This window comes from Hetaerina americana, unplaced genomic scaffold, assembly GCF_022747635.1.
Source record: "Hetaerina americana unplaced genomic scaffold, ioHetAmer1.1.p SCAF_6, whole genome shotgun sequence".
Classification (NCBI taxonomy): domain Eukaryota; kingdom Metazoa; phylum Arthropoda; class Insecta; order Odonata; family Calopterygidae; genus Hetaerina; species Hetaerina americana.
The window spans coordinates 5590248-5606811 of NW_027287205.1; the positions used below are offsets into that span (position 1 = coordinate 5590248).

General features: G+C 45.6%; 1 protein-coding gene across 1 annotated transcript in view; it reads right to left on the bottom strand.

Annotated features, from left to right (window-relative positions):
- The window catches only part of LOC139695179 (gastrin/cholecystokinin type B receptor-like), a 585619-nt gene that overhangs the window by 37870 nt on the left and 531185 nt on the right, over positions 1–16564 (bottom strand). The window contains exons 2-3 of the mRNA XM_071593852.1: positions 6766–6887; positions 1320–1443 (exon numbers count right to left, since the gene is read on the bottom strand). Of these exons, the coding sequence (XP_071449953.1) occupies positions 1320–1443; positions 6766–6887 (246 nt within the window). The remainder of the gene's footprint in view (positions 1–1319; positions 1444–6765; positions 6888–16564) is intronic.

The window sequence follows — 16564 nt, forward strand, 5'->3', positions numbered from 1 at the left end:
GGCTTGCTTCGATGTTATGCCTCACGCTAGGGGCTTGATTCGGAAAACAAGCACTCGTGCAAGGAAATCACCCGAGCAGAGTACACCACAACCGTTCGAAGGATTTTAAGTCAAACCAAAAGGAGAGGGTTGGGGGAGCTGGTTGAGGTCACAAGCAGGAACACCGAAGGGAACTGCGCCCCTTTAGTTACGGATGTGCGCCGAGATTATCAATTTTGTTTTGCTTAGTGATGAGATTGGGGTTTCAAATTAAATCTGGAAAAATTGTGAAGTGATGATATTGTGGGGAAAGAAATCTTCAGATCCTCGCGCACACAGACTCGGAGGGGTAGTAAATATGACTGATCTACCATCAGTAAAATACCTATGTTTTACACGATCATCGAATCTAAGTGTTGGAAATACACGAGAAGAAAATTTGTGGAACAGTGGTAAGGAAACCAGGGCTCATAAAACGAATGTCGAGGAGACATCTGAATGAAATTAGCGGAGAGATGTTCTTTCGTGTCGTTGTTGAGACCTAGCGCGTCGGGTGTTTCATCCTTCGCCGAAGGAAAAGAGGCAGGCGCAAAAGTGGCCTAAAATTGAGCCACTTTTTAACTGATAGTCGACTAAATGGTTCAAATACTCGTTCTTTCCGCGGGCAATCAGGAGTCATAATAGTAAGAAGCCAAAGTCACCATTGAAATATTGAAGACATTTAATTTACAAGTGAGAACAAGATTAAAGGTTGCAAAGACCTAAGGTGTATTCGTAGATGAATGTGTATGTCAGTTGATAGTATACTCGTATGTATTTCATAGCATATGTATATGTACTGATAGTTTATGAAGGTTTTTGCATGAATATAGACGACTTTGTGGGTGCAAATTGACATGAATATGTTGGTTTTGAATTTGGGTTTATTCTATTTTGCGGGTGGTTGCGGTGCACCCCCTGCCACACACCCACGCGGCGGCTTGCTAGTTGTTGTGTAGATGAGAGGCAAGAACATCAATTAGAGGGGAAAGAGTGAACATGCTTGTAGTACGTACTTATCATTCTGCCACTATCCGAGGCACATCCCATTAATCGGTACCATTCTAAATTTGGACTCGCCCGAACCAAAATCGATCACTTGCCATGGCGTAGTAAACTATCCTCCATGACGTACTCAATTGAATGTCTCTTGCACACACTATTTCCCCTTCCGCGTGGCCTCGCAGCCCGGGGATAATTCGGACTGACTACAGTGCTGCGACCCCTCGCCTCCCGTCAGAGTAATGTGGGTGTCGCTTTGTGGGGTTAGGGAAAGGACCAGCGGTATTAGGTTGCCTCACCTGAACGAAAAGGATGGGGACAGCCAGGAGCAGGGATGCCACCCAAATCCCCAGCACGATCTTGGTCGCCTGCCCCACGGTGCACGTGTACTTGGCCTTCATTGGATGCACGATGGCGTAGTACCTAGGGGGGGAAAGATGCGTGCGAAGTAAGGTCAATAATTGTATGATCAATACAGCACTAGGTTATCTTCTTTATCGGTTCAGCTCAAATACATCAGCATAACGCGTGTTTGACATTTACGCATACGTCTATATATATATATATATATATATATATATATATATATATATATATAGCCAGGTCCGCGGTTGTCCAGGGGGTAGAGCGTTGGACTACTGACCGGAGGGTCCCGGGTTTGATTCCCGGGCAAGAGACTCTGGGCACCTGCAGCTCCACCCAAGCTAAAGTGATTTTTCGGGTACCAGGTCTTCCTGGGATACCATAACCGGCACAAGGAAAGGAACTGGCCCACCTACCCTGAGGTGTGAATTTCAAATGCCGTCGGGCTTAGTACTGGGTGAACACCACAAAAGACACAGGTACACATGGAAAATGCCAGGTGACTCAGAAAGGTATCAGCTAGATTTTATCCTGGTTAGACACAGGTTTAGGAACAGGTTGATAAATTCGCACAGCTTCCCGGGAGCGGATGCGGACTCTGACCACAATTTAGTTGTTATTAAATGTAGCGTCCGTTTCAAAAAGATAAGGTAGGGGCGGCGAGTTAGAAAATGGAATGTAAAACCATTAAATAGTTTGAAAAGGAAGGAATACAAACAGGCGGTAGAGGGAATCATGGAGGATGGTAAAGAGCTATGTACTATCGAAGACAAATGGGAATGTATCAAGAAAGAGTTGTCTAAAGCCGCAAAAGACACTATTGGAACCGTTAACGCTAAAAGGACTAGGAAACAGAGATGATTACAAAGATGGATGAGCGGCGAAAATGGAAAAATGTAAATACAGAATTAGGAAAAATGAAGTACAAAGAATTGAGCAATAAATTGAGGCGGGCAACAAATAAAGCAAAAGAAGCATGGTGGAAGACGCAGTGCGAGGATATGGAAAGTCTGCAGAGGAAGGGTGAAATCGGTGCGCTGTACAGCAAAGTTAAATCTTTATCGGGAAGTAAGAAAGGAAGGTCAATGATAGCAGTTCGAGATTTGGCTGATAAGGTAATAGTTGACACAGGAAAGATCCAAGGGAGATTGAAAGAGTATATAGAAGAACTACATAGTAAAGAACTTCGACCAACAAAGTTAGATATTGAAAAAGAATATGACGTAGATGAAGATAGGTTAGGTCCAGGAATACTCGACGATGAGATAGAAAGGGCATTAAGCAAGATGAAACTAAAAGAAGCCGTGGGGTGGATAACTTTCCCGCGAAACTACTGAAACGTTAAGCAAAATGAGGGAGGAAGAGGCTATATGGGCTGATTCGTAGTATTTATGAGGAAGGAATTTGGCCGGAAGACTTTGTGAGATCAGTTTGAGTTCCTATCCCGAAAAAGGTAAAGGCTACATCTTGTGAGGACTACAGGACGATAAGTTTGATATCCCACGCAGCTAAAGTTGTTCTCAGGATCATAAACAAAAGGATAGAGAGTAGGGCAAATGATTAATTAGGGGATGATCAGTTTGGGTTTAGGAAGGGGACAGGTACACGTGATGCCATTTCAGTAATGAGATTATTAATCGAGAGGAATATAGAACACAACCAGGAGGTATTTGCCTGTTTCGTAGATTTCGAAAAAGCGTTTGATAGAGTGAATTGTGAAAAACTAATGGGTATATTAAAGAAAATAGGAATAGATTTTAGGGAAAGGAGGCTAATCCGCAACCTGTACATGTCTCAGACTGCTCAGGTGCGGGTGGGAAACGGGGAGTCAGGATGGGCAGTGTTAGGAAGGGGTGTAAGGCAGGGTTGCCCATTATCACCGTTGCTGTTCAACCTGTATGCAGAGGAAATGATCAAAGACGCATGGGAAGAACTTGAGGTAGGAATGAAAATGGGCGGGGAATTCGTAAAATCAGTTAGGTTTGCTGATGACCAAGCTTTAGTTTGTCAGTCAGCCAAGGGGCGCAAGCATTGCTGAGTGAATTTGAAATTAATTGCGACAGGTATGGGATGAGAATCATTATTAATAAAACAAAGGTAATGCGATTTTCTAGAGAGAAAAAGGCCAAGCTTGACATTAAAATAGGAGGGCAAAAACTAGAGCAGGTAGAACAGTTTACGTATCTCGGTAGTGTTTTGGACCAACAAGGTCAAAGTAGTAGGGACGTAAGGAGAAGAATTGCGCTAGGCAAAGAGGCTTTCACAAGGAGGAGGGAGTTGATGACAGGGACGTTGAGTAAGGATGTTAAGAAAAGACTCGTAAAAACTTGGATATGGAGCGTAGCTATGTACGGCGCGGAAACGTGGTCATTGAAGCAGGAGGATAGACGTAGATTGGAGGCTTTTGAATGGTAGGTGTGGAGAAGAATGGAGAAGGTGAAATGGACAGAGAAGAAAATAAACGAGGAAGTACTTTGTATGGTAGGCGAAGAGAGGGGTTTGTTTGGAGCAATCCTATTGAGGCAGGAAAAGTGGCTGAAGGAGGTATTGACCGGCAGTGGGATGTTGAAGACTGTAATTTAGGGGAGTATGTTAGGCAAACGAGGAAAGGGAAGGAGCAGGATATGGATGTTGGACGGGATGAAGGGAGGAAGAAAGTACTCAGAGCTGAAGACGGACCTGATGTAAAGTAGGATGCTGTGTTTTGCTAGGGGTCACAAATTATTAAATTAGTAATTTTGTCCATTTAAAAACCTACCTTAACAGAGAAGAAAATAAACGAGGAAGTACTTTGTATGGTAGGCGAAGAGAGGGGTTTGTTTGGAGCAATCCTATTGAGGCAGGAAAAGTGGCTGAAGGAGGTATTGACCGGCAGTGGGATGTTGAAGACTGTAATTTAGGGGAGTATGTTAGGCAAACGAGGAAAGGGAAGGAGCAGGATATGGATGTTGGACGGGATGAAGGGAGGAAGAAAGTACTCAGAGCTGAAGACGGACCTGATGTAAAGTAGGATGCTGTGTTTTGCTAGGGGTCACAAATTATTAAATTAGTAATTTTGTCCATTTAAAAACCTACCTTAACCGGTAGATTGCCTAATAATAATAATATATATATACATATATATATATATATATATATATATATATATATATATATATATATATATATATAAACACACACACACACAAGGTATGTCCTGAAAATAATGTCAGTGATTTTATTGTGACGCGACTGTACGCCGTACCGCGATCGAACCGGATGAAACTGATAGTGGGGGACCCCAGCTACAAAAGCAGCGTTCGGTCGCTCAGTGTGCCCCCGAGCATCCGGGGAGAGAGAGGGCATGGGCCTGTCTGCGATTGTTGTTCTTCTGCAAATGGAAATGCAGCACTCGTCAGAGCAAAGATTTGCGATCAATTTTAGGTGCGTGAAACTTGGCAAGACCACTAGGGAAACTGTTTCTATGATCAAGACTGCGTAGAAAGAGGATGATGCCCTGTCAGATGGGCTGCAAGTGTTCCGGTGCCACGAGGCCCCTATGGAGGCCCTGGAAGAGGTCGACGACCTCGCCGGACGGCCATCCACGGCCACCTTGGTCGACGGTGTGACGCGAGTGAGGGAACTGTTGATTTAAGACCGAGGATCAAGTGTTCGTGGCCGGCATGTTAAACACTCCGCAAACTTAAGTTTATGAGACCGTTACGAACCATATCGGCATGTGGAAGGTGTGCGCAAAAATGGTTCGAAAAGTCCTCACTGACGACCCGAAGTCACGTCGCGTTGAAACGTGCCAACAAAACCCGGGCATGTGCAAACGTGATCCCAAATTTTTGGACGTCGTTATTGGTGACGAGACATCTCCCCTCGAATTTTCTGTTTCCACTTCTCAAAGAACCCCTGAAAGACAAGCATTTCGGGACAATGGACGGCGTCAAAGCAGCATGCAACGCGCCATTCAAGGACAATCCGAAGGCCTAACGTAACGCATTCGAGAACTGAAAGTCCCGCTGTAGCCCATGTATCGACGCAAAAGGAGCATATTTTGAAGATTTTCAAAGCTCTTGAGACAAAAAATGCAATGAATAATTCGCATTAGACTTACTGACATCACTTTCAGGACAAACCTTGTATATTTTATGTGTATTTCAGCTGCTAGATTTTACTAACGATCTGGACATGGTGATTTTCAGCAAATCAAGAGCAATGGAAAAATATTTGGTGATATTTTTTTAGCATTGGAAATTACCATGGCAATGATCAACCCCAGGCGTACTCTTAATGGTTGCCAAAGGATATGGTGAGGGATTATAAAATCAGAAACACAGTGATCAACGCGTAGGTCGATTTGGTAGGTGATAGTAGAAGTGCTAAGCCCTATACGGCGTGTGAAATTCACACATCAGGGAAGGGGGGCCAGTTCCTTTCCCTGTACCGGTTATGGTTTCCCAGGAAGACCTGGTACCCGAAAAATCACTTTAGCTTGGGTGGAGCTGCAGGTGCCCAGAGTGCCTTACCCGGGAATCGAACCCGGGACCCTCCGGTCAGTAGTCCAACGCTCTACCCCCTGGACTACCGCAACCCACAGGGCAAAAATATATAAAATTATTGAATGTATTTTTATTTATTTATATTTATTTTATCGCGTGTAGGTAGCGGGCGGCTGGCGTAGGGAGAAATCTCTCGTAAGCCCTGTGTGTTTTGAATCCTTGCCGCGGGCGAGGGTGAATGCTATCTAGCGCACCTTAGCCAGAGTGTGTTTTTGTATCGTATGTTGGTTTAATCGTTTTCTCCGTCCTAACCCACAATCATTTTTCATTTAATTTAATTATATATTTTTTTGCCCTGAATATTCCCTCACCGTATCCTTCGCCCACCATTTAGAGTACGGCTGGGGTTGATCTTTCCCATAATACTTATGCGGCCGTATTTACCGCTCCTCTTAATTCTTGGAAATTACGTTTTTAGTTCTTAAATTATGATATTTGCCCGGAAATAAAAGCTATTTTTCACAAGCGATAAGTTCAGGAAATAGCTTGTTAACTCTAAATGTAAAAACTGAATTTACAATTAAATTGAATTAAATTACTAACTAGAAATACCAGTTGGAGCTTGTTTAGGATTCAATGTGAACCGAATTGTGATAAACCTCTGGCTTTTCGTAATTTAAAATATTTTTTATTGACGAAAAACGTCACTATCTATCTTATCTGAGGCAAAATTCAATGAAGCATTAGAGCCGTAGCATAGAAATCCACTCGTAATTCATTATGCAAAATGATACAGAGTAGACACTTTGAAAAATTTAGTATTCGTTAAATATTCGCGAAGATCAGTTGTTGTGAGCTCTGGTTCCATTTCTTTTCTCGCAAAAGAAGGACTTACCTTTCGAGGCTGATGGCTGTCAGAGTTAATACGGAGCATATCGTGGAGACATTCTGCATGTAGTAGACGAACTTGCACAGGAAAACGCCCATCGTCCACGTGTATGAGAACAGCTTAGCCATCTGAAACGAGGAGTTACATAAATTAATTGTTGATATCCTACCGGTTAAGGAATATTTGGACGGACACAGACAATACGGTTCCTTGTCTATTATTATGTGTTACGAAGGAAAAGTACCTCACCAGAAAACACACAAGACGGGGAACCAACATTACACAAGTGGAATCGGTAAAATACTTGGGTTTAACGATAACGGCGGATATGTCCTGGGAAAACACATTGGAACACGTCAAACGTAACACCAATATTTAAAAACGTAGAAAGCCCGAGCAATTGCAGACCTATTTCCCTCACATTCATAGTAGTAGTTTTGAGGGGAGGCGACCGACAGCTGAGGTCATTTGCGCCATAGGGGATGGATAGGAAAGGATGAAGGGTGGAGAGAAACCCGGCGTCGGCATTAGCCTACTTTTAACGAAAGGCGCCAAGGGGTCCGCAGCTTAACGTCCCATCCGACGGACGGCGTACTCACTCAAAGTGCCCTCCACAAAGCACCTCAAGCAGGGATCGAGATACCTCTGAAAAATATTCAACACCGCCGGGATTTGAACCCGGGCCCTCTGGGTGGGAAGCCAGTACGCTAGCCCCCGCACCATCTCGATCCCCTCACATTCATTTCGTGCAAGGTTATGAAACATATAGTTTCCAGTTCGATCCCAAGACACCTCGTTAATCAGAAGTTATTAATGAAAAATCAGCACTGTTTCCGAAAAGGTTGATCCTGCGAGACACAACTTGGGCTTTTTGTTCATGATATTCTTATTTCGGGGAGAGCAATGCTCCAGTGGACACGATATATCCAGATTTTAAGAAAGCCTTCGACAGAGTATCTCATAGTAAACTACTCGCAAAGCTAGAAGCATATGGCATGGATACAAATGTCACGAGTTTGATTAAAGAATTTTTGAATGGTCTGGTTTAAAACGTAGTGATAGATGGAGTTATGCAGTAGAAGTTGCTTCAGGTGTAGAAGTCTCATCATACCTCTTTTATTCCTTCTTTACGTTAACGACATTGACTCCAAAGTCACCAGTAAGATACGTTTATTTGCCGACGATGCAGTGGTTTACAGCAGCTTTGTCAGATTGCCGTGATGCTATAGAACGCTGGTGCGACACTTGACAATTAGAATTAAACTTAAAACAGTACGTAGTGAGGAATTTTTGGAAAAGGAGCAATTCCTTCCCGAACGCCTACTGCATTGGGAACACCGAAATGGAATGTGTAGACTCAATACTCAATACCTAGGCGTTGCCCTCACTCACGATCTCTCCTCGGTGAAACATACGGGGAATTTGTGGACAAGCTAATGAAATATTGGGATTTATTGGAAGGTTGGTAAATGTGATGAAAAGGTCAAAGAGAAATTTTATCTTTTGCTGGTTAGGCCTCATTTACAATAAGCTGCAAGTATATTACGGGATCCTTCTGAAGGTGGATTAATTGCCGAATTGGATCGCGTGCAGCGTAGGAGAGCTATATTTGTAAAACGTTGTAATGATAAACTTAGTAGCGTATTCAAAATATTAGAGGAGCCAGGCTGGCAATCACTCACGGAGCGAAGATTAAATTACGAATTAAATATTTTGCATAAATTGGAAGGATGTCTCTTTAGAAGTGATGCTGAAAATGTAATATAACCCCCATCGTGCTACGGTAGGAGAGATTTAATGTTGAACAGATAGATTTAAGATTTCATTTTTTCCAAGAACGATAAGAAATCAGAATAGCATTGTCCGACCACGGTAGGGGGCAAAGCCGTCGGGTCAAAATAGGTCTTGTATATATTCACCCCCTGCCACACACCCTAGCGGTGGCTTGCAGGGTTATAAGAAATACAAAAATTGCCGCAGGGTTCGTGGCCAGGCATTGCGCGCGTTCAGAAATTCGTTCTACTTGAACAGGTCGCAGGCTGCGTTACCGCACAGGCCTCTGGTTGCTCAATGCAAAATCCGATTCCAGGAAGAGTAAAATTTCTAATGATTTATTTTCATCCGTCTGAAAAGTTTTCTCTCCTTCATTCTCGTGAAATCGTCAGATTTTGAACTGAATTCGGAAGAACGTGTATACTGTTAATGTCTACTTGCGCTTGTTGTGCCAGGAACCTGACTGAAGATTTCATTTGATCAAAAGGGGCGTTGTAGTTGTGGCTGCCATGTCGATCGATGCCTCGGGTCGTTTTCGGGATCTTTGAGCGCCATTTGCTTTTCCTTCCGCGATCTATGTGACTTTTACACATTTCCCGTGCTGCATTGCGACATGCACTTCCATGGGAAAATAAACAATTGGATGATTTTAACTCGCCACACGTGCGTGATTGAAGAGAGAGAGAGAGAGGGAAAGAGCAGTATCCTTCAACCTTCGTATTTTCACGTTTGCAGCCCACTTCACTTTCGAAAGTTATTTGCGTGGCCGTCTGCCGCCAATCTTTTTCTTTATAGCTGCAGACACTCGAGAAGAAAAAGAGAGAGAGAGACCCCAGCGAAGAGTCTTGCCATCGAGTCTGAATATTCTTCCCCCGCCCGCCCCCTTTGATTTCTTCCCTTCTCTCTCTCCAGAAGGAATTCGCTTCGCTTTAAAGACGTTTTAAGTGCCACCACTTCTCGACTCCACGTTCGTTTCGTCAGGCAGCGGGAGTGGATTGGGGTTCGCAGGGGTGGCGGCGGAGGGCGGGCGGGCGGGCGGTTTCCGTCATTCGACGGGAGGGGGCAGGTCGAGCGAGTGAGTGGGTAAACAAGCGGGGAGGACTGGAATGAATTCAATGTGCGTTTCTCTGTACTAAAAAAATCTTCCAAATAGTGAGAAGTGACCTCGCTTTGCGAATGGTTAGGGATCTCGTGCGTCCGCCATAGTGGATATTTTTAAACTCGAAAATTTCGGGCCCCGCCTTCGCCCTATGGGCACCGTCACAGTTGTACATGTTTAGACGTGCGACAGGGAGCTAAATTTTATTTCGGTTGACATTTTATGTACAGCATCTCTGATAATGGTATACTGTCGTTTAATCTAGGTTTTGGACTCTCACTCTAATATTCTTAATATTTCCGCGTCTATAAGTCGTATAAAATATTGAAAGGATGGGGCATTAAAAAGTTTGAGAATACAAATACGGCTAAGTAACAAAAAATGACATTTAAAAACGAGCACTTAGATTATTTTCGAGCTACACAATGTTTTGATACTTAGTTTAATCATATAATTGGAATTATATACTCATGAAATTATTAATTGGCCATGAAATATATTAATCGATGAATAGGAAAGTCAGCCTTTCCTCCAATCTGCAGAAGGACATCGGCATTACATGATCAGGAATAAAATTGAAAGGTAATCTGGACGTTCATTTAAAAATCGTCCGGAAAAGAAAATTGAGACGAGATTCATGGAGATACTAGATTGGGAGTATCTTAAACTTGAAGAAGGAGAGAGAGAGAGATAAATAGATAGATAGAAGTCTTTATTTGAGCGAAATTGAGACCTAATGGTCCCGTCTAGAGAGAGAGAGAGAGAGAGAGAGAGAGAGAGAGAGAGAGAGCCCCCCTGCGGGTAGGGGGGTAGAGAATACTCCCGCAGTATCCCTGCTTGTCGTAAGAGGCGACTAAAAGGGCGGGGAGAAAACCCCGAAAACAAACCCCAAGCCAGCAAGGGATGCGTCCGGACAGTGCTGTGGATCCACTGTCTGTGAGCGGCCATACCATCTGGCCTGCGATCCGCCCAGGTGTTTGCCGTGCCTGGAGACCCGTAAGGGAGAGAAGGGGATCCTGGAGGGTGAGCTTTCTGGTTCCCAGCAGGGTGTCGGATGCCCTGTATGGACCGGGGAGTGATACCCCTCTTCGGCCCCGGATTTCGTGTAAACGGGAGGCCGGGAGCTAGCCACTCCCGGTCAATCGGCTTCCGTCGCGTTTTCGCTCCGGTGGCGAGTGCCAAGGTTGTGGGGGTCTGCGTAGGGAGGTCGGAGATGTAAGGGTTTTGGTGGGCCCTTGCACCGAAGATCCACCCCGAAACAGACAACCACTCCTGAAGCGCTATATCCCTCGAGTTAGCCCTGGCGACCGCTCCGGTTTGGCGGAGTGGCGTCCCAAATGTGTGGCTCCGTGGCGGGTGGGGAGGCCGAGGGACGAATCATTTATTATTATGGAGGAAAAACCCTTTCCACCACTTAAAAGATCCCGTCCGGACACCGGCGGGGGAGAAAAGTGTATTGGCGCATGTAAGCGCTATTTAATTATGTCTTGTGCAAAGGAAGGTGAGACCTTGAAAAAGGTTTCTCCCTTCTTAATTCGCAGAGTGTTATCACAGATTGTGCCTGGGGACCCAAAGAGCGTGAAGAAGCTCAGGGATGGTACACTACTTATAGAGACCCTGAACGACACACAGAGCGAAAAACTACTTGCTATGGGAACGCTCCATGACATTCCGATTAAGGTGGAGGTGCACCGCACTCTTAACACCTGTCGGGGAGTTATCAGTCACTACGACCTTCTATACGTGGACATCGAAGAAATCAAGAGAGAAATGTTCTCTCAGGGAGTGACTGATTGTCGTCGACTCACCACAAGGCGCAACGGAGAAAACGTAAACAGCACCTCCGTGATCTTGACGTTTGCGCGTGATAGACTACCCGACAAGGTGTTTGTGGGCTATGAATCGGTACCAGTGAGGCCATTCATCCCAAATCCCGTGCGTTGTTTCAAATGCCAACGGTTCGGCCATGTCGCGTCGCGCTGCGAGGGCAAGGCCACCTGCCCGCGCTGTGGCAAAGACGCGCACGAGGATAAAGAGTGCTCTTCGGAACCTCTTTGTGTGAATTGCGAGGGTACACACCCAGTGTACTCTCGTGATTGCCCGAAGATGAAAGAAGAGAGGAAAGTCATGGAGATAAAAACACTGGAAAAATCCCATATGCGGAAGCGAGGAGAAAATACAGGGCGCTAATCGCTCCAACTTTCTCCCGGTCCTTTGCTTCCGTTGCAACCACGCAATGTGTAAAGTGTACCATCGCCACGCAGACAGAGATCCCGAAAGAATCCCCAATAGAAACCACGCAAGTGCCTAAACCAAAAAGGGTGAAGGATGGAAAGAGTAAGGTGGACAAGGAGCCACCTACTCCTGTGGGCCCTTCAAAGAAGAGCCCACTAAAAACCACCAAGGGGAACACGCCAAAAGGGCGTGAGAATATACCTTCCCCGCCGCCTCCAGTCAAGCCAAAGAAGCCGGAGGTAATTGAAGAGGACCAGAGTATCTCTGATACTGAGGTCTTCGCAAACGAGTGGAAGAGGAAACATCGCTTCAAGCGATAACCTCAATAGAGTGGGTCATCTCCCTTTTTAGTCATCTCTTTTATTTATTTATATATTTATTTATTTATTCTAATTTAACACTTTAAATGTGTTCCATTCTGCAGTGGAACTGCAATGGCTTTTATCGGCACAAGGAGGAGCTGGCCATTTTAATCCAAGATTTTAAACCCTCTTGTATTTGTCTCCAAGAGACCCATTTTAAGGCTGAAGATAAGGGTATTCTGAAGGGGTTCACTGTTTTTAGAACGGATGACCTAAGTGGCCAACGAGCCCAAGGGGGAGTAGCAGTTGCGGCCCGTGAGGCCCTTTACACCTCGCGAGTCCAACTGAACTCTCCATTCCAGGCCGTCGCTGTCACGGTGCACACCCCTGAGAGGATGACGTTATGCAACGTGTATCTGCCAGAGGGTGCACCGGTGACCCGCCTGAACCTTGAAGCCCTTGTCCACCAGCTTCCTCAGCCGTTCATTTTGATGGGAGATTTTAATGCCCATGATCCTCTCTGGGGAGGGCCAGAAACCCAAAGCAATAGGAGAGGTCGAATTTTATCCAACTTTATTGAGGATTTTAACCTGTTTTTATTAAATAGCGGCGAAAAAACCCGGTTTAACAGCTTCAATGGGGAATTCTCAGCAATAGATCTTTGTCTATGCTCGAGAAGTCTAGCCCCAAAGCTGAAAATGTCCACCCACAACGATCTCTGTGGGAGTGACCATTTTCCTCTTCTACTCGTTAAAGAAGACTCTTCGCCCACCATTTCAAAACCTCCGGAAAAGTGGCGTATTAACCGTGCGGACTGGCCACTTTTCAAGCGTACGTTTACATATAAACACGACGCAAGTTTCGACGCGTTGCACAACGTCGATAAACTAAGTTCAACGCTGTTGGCGGCAGCTACGAAAAGTATCCCTCGTACGTCCGGGAACATTAATCGAGCTCCTGTCCCTTGGTGGAACGGGGAATGCGACCGGGCGATTCGGGCGAGGAAAAAAGCATTGAATATTTTTAGAAAATATCCCACGGCAACTAATCTGGCATCGTACCGCCGCCTGAGAGCGCGAGCTCGAAGGGCCGTGAAGGAGGCCAAGAGGGCTTCCTGGATAGAATACGTCTCTACCATCAACCATCGCACGCCGCTTGGTCAGGTATGGGACAAAGTGAAGAAAATCTCCGGGTCCAAGGGCTCATTTGTCATCTCGCCATTGCTTGTTGCTGGCCGGGTGGTTAATTCACCTGCCGAAATAAGCAACATATTTGCCAGTCAGTTCGCGGCCAATAGCAGTGACGAGGGCTATGCCGCGGACTTTGCGAACCTGAAGAGGCGATGCGAGAGAGTCCCTCTCAATTTCGGTGCAGGTCCTACAAGCGAATACTACAATGAGCCTTTCACGTCCTGGGAGCTTAAATCCGCCATCGAAGACTCCCATTACACCTCGCCAGGGGCGGACGAAATCCACAACGCATTTCTCCGGAACATTCCGGAAACTGCGATTGGGGAGGTCCTAAATACCCTCAACCAACTTTGGAACGAGGGCAGTTTTCCAAATGCCTGGCGAGAGTCCATCGTGATACCAATCCCAAAACAGGGCAAGGACCAAAATGACCCGAACAACTACCGTCCCATATCTCTCACCAGCTGCCTGTGCAAGGTGATGGAACGGATGGTAAACCGACGTCTCATGTGGTGCTTGGAGAGTCGACACCTGCTCTCCGACGCTCAGTGTGGCTTTCGGCGTGGCAGGTCCACGACAGACCATCTGGTGCGCACTGAGAACTTCATCCAGGAAGCCTTTCTCCACCGTCAACACGTCATAGCAGTCTTCTTCGACCTGGAGAAGGCCTATGATAGTGTGTGGCGATGGAGAATCCTCAACACGCTCCACAAGTGGGGATTTAGAGGCAACATGGCCCTATTTATCAGAAATTTTTTAACTAACCGCCTTTTTAAAGTAAGGACTGGGAAGCACTTATCCCGATCTTTTACACAGGAGAACGGGGTACCCCAGGGTTCAGTACTGAGCGTGACGTTATTTGCCATCGCCATCAACGACGTGGTGGAATGCATCAATGCCCCGGTGATGGCATCGCTCTATGTGGACGACCTAGCCATATTTTGCCGGTCGACACGACTGCCAAACGCTTCCAGGCAAGCCCAGGTGACTCTAAACAAACTGGGAGAGTGGTCGCGAAAGAACGGATTTCGTTTCTCCATGGAGAAAACGAAATGCGTGCACTTTCACCGTCTTCGCGGTTACCACGTTACCCCGACCCTAACCCTGTTGGGTAGGATTCTTCCATTTGTGGAGTCCGTCCGCTTTCTCGGCATGATCCTGGACCAAAAGCTGAACTGGCGGGAGCATATCCGCGTGTTACGCGAGAGGTGTCGCCAAACCCTCAACGTTTTAAAGTTTTTAACTCACTCCACTTGGGGAGCAGACCGCACCACCATGCTTTTATTGTACAGAGGCTTGGTGCGATCCAAATTGGACTATGGTTCCATAGTTTATTCCTCAGGACGAGAGTCTTACTTGAGACCACTCACATGTGTCCACAATGCTGGGATACGGTTGGCCACCGGGGCATTTAGAACAAGCCCAGTCCCAAGCCTACTTGCAGACGCAGGGGAGCCTCCGTTGGAAACCCGCAGGATGATTTTAATGGGCAACTATGCCTGTAAAATTTTATCAGAGACAATCCACCCTTGTTTTAACATAGTTTTTAACCAACGGTTTTTAGACTTATTTAACAGGCGGAGAAGGGCAACTAGACCCTTTGCCGTTCGTTTTAATGATTTTATTAATGAGGTAAATTTTACATTTCCTCAAATATGCCCCGTCTCCTATGCTAAGTATCCGCCTTGGTTAACACCAATGCCGGATATTAAACTCATTGCCAGTGCACGCCGCAAAGCCAAAACGACCGATTCCGAATACCAGCAGCTCTTCAGTGCCGTCCTCAGCTCACTTTCTGACTTTGTCCCAGTCTACACCGACGGGTCAAAGTCAGAATCTGCGTGTGCCTATGCAGTCGTGTCCCACTACCATGGAGTCGTGAGGAAAAAACTGCACACTTCTTGCAGCATTTTTACAGCCGAGCTGTCAGCCATAAGGACGGCCCTAGGAGAAATAAAAGAAAGCAATGGCTCTTTCCTCATCTGCACCGACTCGTTGAGCGCCCTAAAATCTTTATCGGTCTTTGCACCTGTGCACCCGATAGTCCAGGAGATCCATTATACCCTGTTGTCCCTTCAGAGAAAGGGGAACAGGGTCTCCTTTATATGGACTCCTGGTCACGTCGGCATAAGAGGCAACGAAAAAGCTGACCAGGCAGCGAAGGATGCCCTTCGACAACCCGAGACCGACTCCACTTTGGTTCCAATGGAGGACGTGAAGGCCGCCTTGCGGAACTCGGTCCTGCATCAGTGGAAGGAGACTTGGCAGTCTCTGCAAAATAATAAACTCAGGGCAATAAAACCGGTCGTTTCACCATGGTCCTCTTCCATCCGGAACATTCGGAGGGAAGAGGTCATGATTACGCGCCTGAGAATAGGACACTCTGCCCTCACTCATTCGTACCTCTTTGCGGAGGTAAAAGAACAGCCCCGCTGCAATGAGTGTTTCCAACCCCTTACGATAAAACATATCCTGACGGAATGTACAAGATACCAAAGGGCCAGAGACATGTTGAAGATAAGGGGAGACTTAAAAAATATTTTAGGGGATGACTCTGGGTCTATTAACCGAGTCCTAAGTTTTTTAAGGTCAACCGGTTTAATGGGGCAGCTTTAGCTTAGGAGCTCATAATTTTAATGCTTTTGATTTTAACAATTATTTATTTATTTATATTTAACCGTATTTATTTATTTATTTATTTATTTATTTATTATTCCTAAGTAAAAAGGAATTTTAGTTTTATATTTAATGAGTGGTGCAAAATGACCTTAGCTGTCGACGCACCCTAAAACCCAAAACTACTACTACTACGAGAGAGAGAGAGAGAGACAAAGCCTCTTAGACAGGAACAAAGAAGGCAATTGAGTTTACTTGTGGCACAAGAGTATTCATCAGAGCCACAAATATACTTTGTTTGCATAAAAAGTTTAAAAAAATATTTTTTTTCAGATATTGCTACAATACCTCAATATTCTTCAAAATACATCCATTAAGCGTCGACACACTTTTGTCCGCGGCTTTTCCACAATTTGAAGGCTCTCTGGAAGGTGGATTCCGGAAGGCCCTCGCTCGAATGGTACGCGCTGTAAGCTTCCTTGACGGCCCTAAGGGTCCCATGGTGGTGTCATTTGAGGGAGGATTTCGCTCTGGGGAATGGGAAATAGTCTGCTGGTGGCAAGTCGGAACTGTTAGGGGTTTGGGGAATC